Source organism: Sardina pilchardus, chromosome 8 (assembly GCF_963854185.1).
Source record: "Sardina pilchardus chromosome 8, fSarPil1.1, whole genome shotgun sequence".
Taxonomy (NCBI): Eukaryota; Metazoa; Chordata; class Actinopteri; order Clupeiformes; family Clupeidae; genus Sardina; species Sardina pilchardus.
The window spans coordinates 4,903,453-4,910,344 of record NC_085001.1 but is presented as its reverse complement, the minus strand read 5'-3'; the positions used below and the strand labels follow the sequence as shown (position 1 = coordinate 4,910,344).

Here is a 6,892-nt window from a genome sequence, read left to right as displayed (position 1 = left end):
ACCCACTCGCTTGTCTGCCAGTGGCACCACAAAGTGCAGCATGCTTTGACACTCTTGTGCGTGTCAGATAACCCCTCTTTGTCCTCTCAAAATACTGATTATGGGGACCAGCACCTAGTGCCCAGTATCTCATTGAAAACAGTGATTCTATATTTCTTTATTTCTGATGGATTGTTTGCTTTTTGAAAAAAAAAAAAAAAAAGTCAGCTGATAACAGTAAAAATTCTACTTCTGAGCTTCTCAGATGACTTGAGTCCGAGAAAAGGACAATAAAGAATAGAAACACAAAGACTGTTAAGTGTGTAAAGCACATCAGTGTGGTGTTGTTGATTTGAAAGTATAATTCCAATGGTGCATTACAGTATGTCTATTGAGTTTTGATTGCAGTGTTTTATTTTTGCATAGATGGGACTTGTCTATCTCCAAGCGGTAATGTCTTATGTGGCTGTGTAGAGTTTTGACAAAATGGGCCAAATTCTGTAAAAAAGTGTTTTAGCAATAGGGCTCGGGCACAAGCGTCGCATTCTAGGAATATTGCCGCCATGTTGGAAGCGCACTGAACGTAATAATCCATTCATTCAGATGCAGAAGACAAGAAGCAGAAAATGTATAGTAGTATTAGCGATTCTTTTCCTCTTGCGATCGTGGGTTGCACGCCCCACTACACAGCAACATATGACCAAGAAGGCAAAAACTAAGTAACAGGGACACACTAACAGGCGGTTACAAGGCGCATAGTAAACTAAGGAGTGAGGCTGCCAACACGGCAGCTGCCCGCAAAGTTTTCACATCACGATCCCGAGCCCTATAGGCAAAAACTGTAAGGTGTGTTGTAACATTTTGATGGATGTGCAGATAAACTTTTGTCATACTTGTATGTGGCTCACAGCAGCTTCAATGAAGATTCCCAACCTAATGCAAACCCAGGATACAGAGCTTGAGTGAATGTGGTCTGGACTCTGTGCAGGAGGGTCATCGTGTCAGAGATGCTGTAGAAGGCCAGAGTTCCTGCCCTGTGATCCACATACACTCCTATTCTGGAGCTGGCCACTAGAGGGAGTTTAGTCTCTTTATTATTGTGCCTGAAGAAGGAGGGGGAGCCGCGGAGGTCCAGACTCCAGGACTGGTCATTACGACCAAACACACACTCAGCACCGTCTCCTTTCCTGCTGATGCTTTCGTATGAGACGGCTATATAAACCCAATTACTCCGCTCCACCTCCCAGTAGCAGCGTCCAGACACGCCCTCTCTACACAGCACCTGTGAATACCCATCAAATCTCTCTGGATGATCAGGATACGACTGCAGCACTTGCCTCCTCTCCACCCTCCTGTTCCCCTCAGACAGATGGAGGGTGCTGTGTGTTGTGTTAGGATCCAGTGTTAAGTGACATGAATCTGATAGAGGAGAGGACAGAATAAAGGTTCCTGAAGTTACAGTGTCAGATACATCGGATACAAATCATTACTAAGTTACTTATTCATTCATTTGGCAGACACTTTTATCCAAAGCAACTTACATGCGTCACTTATTGGTTCAGTCGGTAACATAGCCAGCACATCAGTCACTATTGAAATATAGAAAATCACATCAACAACGCAGGTCAGCTTAAAAGGAATAGTTGAGAATTTAGGACATTTGTAGGACCATTAAGACACCCTCTGAATGCATGGCAAGTTTTGTGGAACTCTGTTCATGGGGGGCCATAAAATAAATTAAATTATGTGTAAATTTAGTGACTGTACATTAACTGGCTTATAGATGGCCAGACACAGTTTTCTGTGAATATCTCGACAACCATAGGGCCTAGGGGCAATGTCAACCCATCCCATAACCATTCATTTAATGTATAGCGCCACCGAGTCAAAAATGAACAAGCAAAAATGAGGCATTGTAATCACAGGTGTATCTTTGGTTGACACATAAAACACACACAACTGCAGGCAAGCAGACACACACACACACACATACATCCCTTTCACACTCAGACAGAGAAGCACACATACACAAAAGCAAGCGCACACATGCACACACTAATTTACATACAGTACATAAAAGTTGCAGCAGGGGATGGAGTAGGAGATGGAAACAAATTGATAAGCATGATTAATTTTTGTGGCGAGAATGTGCAGGACTCCGCGGCGGTCATATTTTGTGCGGTACATCTAGTTTTCACAATTTTGTAATGCATACTGAATCACCATGTTTATAAGGTGGCTAGATGTCCCGACTGAAGTTCAATTCTGTTTTACTTTTTGACACAATAATCTACAAAGTAAAATTCCACTGCTGCTGAGAAACTACTGTAGTCCCTCAAAATGTAATAGGCCTACATCATTGAGATGCAAGGTTAGTTTTATTTCTTTGATTCTATGAACACAGACATGTACAGGACATCGATAGTCTGACGTTTTCATTTATTTGTGTCGGGTGTGCTGTTTTGGATGTTACCGCTGAATTGTGTTAGCTCAGCACCAGCTCAGCACCGGCGACCGCTGCAACTTAAGGACCGGACGAAATGCGCTGAAAACTGGCTCCACCGAACTACGTACTGTAGGCCTATATCACCCCAGCTAAGTTGGAAATTAGGTCCTAAGTCCAAAATTCCGAATTATTCCTTTAACCTCCTAAGAGAAGAACGTTTTTTTTTTTTATTATTATCGTTGTTGAATGGCATCAAAAGTCTCCAGCAATTGTATTTCAATATTAAATGACTTAAAGAACGATAGGTCTGCACACCACAATTGTTTTTGGATGTGCGTGCTGTATCTTTGAACTCTTTTGCAAATATTAAATGACTTCCCATCTCTACAGACAATAATGATGGATAAACAGTCACTGCTCATAACGCTCAGTATAGGCTACTGCAAGCACACACAATCCAAAGTAAAAGTGTCATCAGAAATTACACGTCAAGAATGGGACAAACCTGCTGCAGGTATTTTCATGAATTCCTCGTTCCAAAAAGCCTTAAAAGCGTTCAGTGAAGAGACAAATTTCTTCACAGTCTCAGAAGAGGAGTTCACACTGAATGTCAATACTTGTGACAATAGGCCTGCAGACTCAGGTGGCTGACTGACTGACTGGAACGTCTGAATAAATAAACACAACAGAGAGAGGGGGGTAGAGAGAGTTATACTGTAAAACACACTGATCCAAATTGTTGAATATAGTTTAAATGTACAATATGTATGTTACGACAACTAAATCCATTTGAGACGATTAGACTGGAAGCTTTGACAAAAAGTGATGAAATGTTATCCTCTCTACATTTAAATGCAAACTCAATGGCATTGTGTCTGAACAATCCATCGATGCTACATTCTAAGCCCTCATAACCTATCAGCAGTTACCTTGAGGAAATAGATGTGGTCCTCTGTGTGTGAAAGCTGCTCCAGCTCAGCATCTCTCCTCTGCAGCTCAGCAATCTCCTGCTCCAGTTGCCTCTGGTGTTCTGCAGGCCAACTCACCTCAGCCTTCTCCTGACCTCTGATCAGCTTTGTCACCTCAGAGCGCCTTCTCTTAATGGACTCGATCATCTCAGTGAAGACCCTCTCACTGTCGTCCACTGCTGTCTGTGCAGAACTCTGATACGAGACACACAACCAGTAGTTGGATGGGGAATACACACAGGGAAATAAGGAATACTCAAGAGAATACTTTAGGGTACATAACGACATGCATGTTTGAAATACTTTTCTTTGCAATAACATCTTTCAAACATTTCCACATTGAATTCTGTCATTTTGACACAACCTTTATGTCTGTCTTTCTAAACAAAATGTGTATACATCAGCTACTGGACACAGTTCTTCTCTGAAAATCTTTTTTCAACATGTGGATTATCGATCAGTGCTCACCTTGAGAGTATACACGGCCTTCCTCAGCTGCTGCAGCTCAATCAGTGCTCACCTTGAGAGTATACACGGCCTTCCTCAACTGCTGCAGCTCAATCAGCGCTCACCTTGAGAGTATACACGGCCTTCCTCAACTGCTGCAGCTCAATCAGTGCTCACCTTGAGAGTATACACGGCCTTCCTCAGCTAGTGCTCACCTTGAGAGTATACACGGCCTTCCTCAGCTAGTGCTCACCTTGAGAGTATACACGGCCTTCCTCAGCTGCTGCAGCTCAATCAGCGCTCACCTTGAGAGTATACACGGCCTTCCTCAGCTGCTGCAGCTCAATCAGTGCTCACCTTGAGAGTATACACGGCCTTCCTCAGCTAGTGCTCACCTTGAGAGTATACACGGCCTTCCTCAGCTGCTGCAGCTCAATCAGCGCTCACCTTGAGAGTATACACGGCCTTCCTCAACTGCTGCAGCTCAATCAGTGCTCACCTTGAGAGTATACACGGCCTTCCTCAGCTGCTGCAGCTCAATCAGCGCTCACCTTGAGAGTATACACGGCCTTCCTCAACTGCTGCAGCTCAATCAGTGCTCACCTTGAGAGTATACTGTACACGGCCTTCCTCAGCTGCTGCAGCTCCTCCTTTTTTCCCCGGAATCTATGCCGAATTTTTTTCCGGGTCTTGCCCAAATGTGCCTGCGTTGAAGAAACACATCACATCTAGTGCAACTGCAATTAAATTATGGTTATGGTATTTAGCAGATACCTTTGTCCAAAGCTAAGTTACAGTGATAGCATCTAAACTATTAAAGGGACACTTCACCGATTAGCATTAAGCTTTGTATCTTCAGAAAACGATTCATGTTTTTGAATGGTTGTGCGTCATTCCCTCAGTTTGCCTTAAGATGGGAGAAATACGGATTTCAATGAAACCTATGAATAGGACTTCCTGCTTTCAATGATCTAAAATGATGATTTTTACATCATCTCCCATCTCAAGGCAAACTGAGGGAATGATGCACGACCATTCAAAAACATGACTGGTTTTCTAAAGATACAAAGCTTAATGCTAATCTGTGAAGTGTCCCTTTAAGCACCAGAGCATTCCTAAAAATAACAAATTGCTTAATCAATGGTAGCTGAACTCTGTATGAAAATATAATTTGAAACACAAAGTAAATAATATGAAGTTTACATGTAGTCTTAATTTATTCTTATTTATTATATATTCTTATTCACAGCCTGCGGAGCTGATAAAAATGACATGCTCTTATTCCCATATGGAAAAGATATAGAAAAAACGTATATGCCAGCAATGTGTTTTATATACAAAACTTGTATGATTTACTCTTGAAAGCAGGTTTTTATATGACAGTGAAACCATTATAAGATCGTTGCTAAATCTGTGTAACCTGAAACATATAAAACATTGTAATCTGTAAGGACTATATATGGCGTTGTATGAGGAAAACGAGAAAGGGGCCACTTTCAAGAGTAAATCATACACGTTTTGTATATAAAACACATTCCTGGCATTTAAGTTTTTTCTATATCTTTTCCATATGGGTTGTCAGGGAAGTAACTTCGATGGGTATAGCCAGCAGATACAGTCCACTGCGTATTGAGCGCCAACCAATTAATGCCAATGAGTCAGAGATTCAATAACCTATTACATGTAGGTCCCTATGATGTAAGTTCAGCACCATAATAATGTGTTCATGTGAGAGGTCTGGGAAGCCAACTAAAGTAACTTCGATGGGTATACAGTTTGCTATGAGAAATTAATGCTAACCCTTTTCAAAAAAGTCCTATAGGATTCCAATCAGATTTTGGAACCAAAATCCTGTAGGATTCCAATAGCAACAATCCTATAGGACTTTTTGATAAGGTTCATTCCACTTCAATTCAACGGATATTAGAGAAACTTTCTGCTTGACCATCTCAGATTTGCCTCAAACTTTCACCACCTAAAGAGTAACCATTTGAATTAACTTAGCCAAAATATTAGCTTAATATTAAAAGCCAACATCTAAATCTGCAGGAAAGTTCAGATGTTATTATCTCAAGTGTTCAAGCTAAGACTTAAAACATCACATTTGGTTCCCCATTACACAATTTATAAACAAAATGTTTGACAAATGACTGTCTATCTACAGATGTGTTTAAGCTGTCTTTGAAATGAAGTGGGTTTTCAGACTGTGAAGTTCAAATTCAAATTCAAATCAAGATGGTATTTCGGCTGCAGTTATTGACATTTTATTTTTGAAATATTGGTCTATTACAACAATTAGCGTTGTTTTTTTTGTGCTATTATTTCATGATTTCATAACACTTGTCTTATTCCTAAGTACCAGTTGTTTATGTCTTATACTGTTAAATATTTATTTTTTGATTTACTTGCTGGGTGATGAACTAATAAAATATGTCCTGTATTTCCTGAATACATTGCTGATGTCACTATGTAATGCCATTAGATGTCACTATTTAGTGACATCAGCAATTTATTGTTATAATAGACCAATATTTCAAAAACACAGACACAGGTCTTCCACATAGGCCTACTGTACCTGTTTCTCCTTTCTCTCTGCAGACACTATCACTGTGTCATGGCCTTTGTGTTCATCCACCATACAGAGAAAACAAACAAACGTTTGGTCTGTTCGGCAGAATATTTCCAGAGGTTTTTCATGCTGGGTGCAGATCCTCTCCTGTAGCTGACCAGTGGCATCAACCACCTTGTGTTTTCGTCCAGGATTTACATCGTTGTGAGCTTTGTAGTGAGTGTCGCAGTAAGACAACACACAATCGAGACAGGACTTAACAGCTTTGAGTTTTCTCCCAGTGCAGACGTCACACTCCACATCTCCAGCTCCAGCAACAACAAGAGGTGGAACAACAATTTCATCTCTGGTATTCCTGAACTGTTCCACCACATCAGCAAAAGCACAGTTTTTCTTTAAAACGGGTCTTGGAGTGAACGTCCGTCTGCACTCAGGGCAGCTGTAGACTCCCTTCTGATCCTCCTGATCCCAGCAGGCCTTAAT

The 6,892-nt window shown here is 41.1% G+C and overlaps 1 protein-coding gene across 1 annotated transcript in view; it reads right to left on the bottom strand.

Moving 5' to 3' along the window:
* Positions 1 to 375: 375 nt before the first annotated feature.
* LOC134089384 (E3 ubiquitin/ISG15 ligase TRIM25-like) overlaps positions 376 to 6,892 on the bottom strand; it is a 6,786-nt gene continuing 269 nt past the window's right edge. The window contains exons 1-7 of the mRNA XM_062543827.1: positions 6,416 to 6,892; positions 4,444 to 4,544; positions 3,802 to 3,817; positions 3,355 to 3,714; positions 2,931 to 3,093; positions 1,521 to 1,568; positions 376 to 1,398 (exon numbers count right to left, since the gene is read on the bottom strand). The exon at positions 6,416 to 6,892 is cut by the window's right edge and continues 269 nt beyond it. Coding sequence (XP_062399811.1) covers positions 884 to 1,398; positions 1,521 to 1,568; positions 2,931 to 3,093; positions 3,355 to 3,714; positions 3,802 to 3,817; positions 4,444 to 4,544; positions 6,416 to 6,892 — 1,680 coding nt within the window. The 3' untranslated portion in view covers positions 376 to 883. The remainder of the gene's footprint in view (positions 1,399 to 1,520; positions 1,569 to 2,930; positions 3,094 to 3,354; positions 3,715 to 3,801; positions 3,818 to 4,443; positions 4,545 to 6,415) is intronic.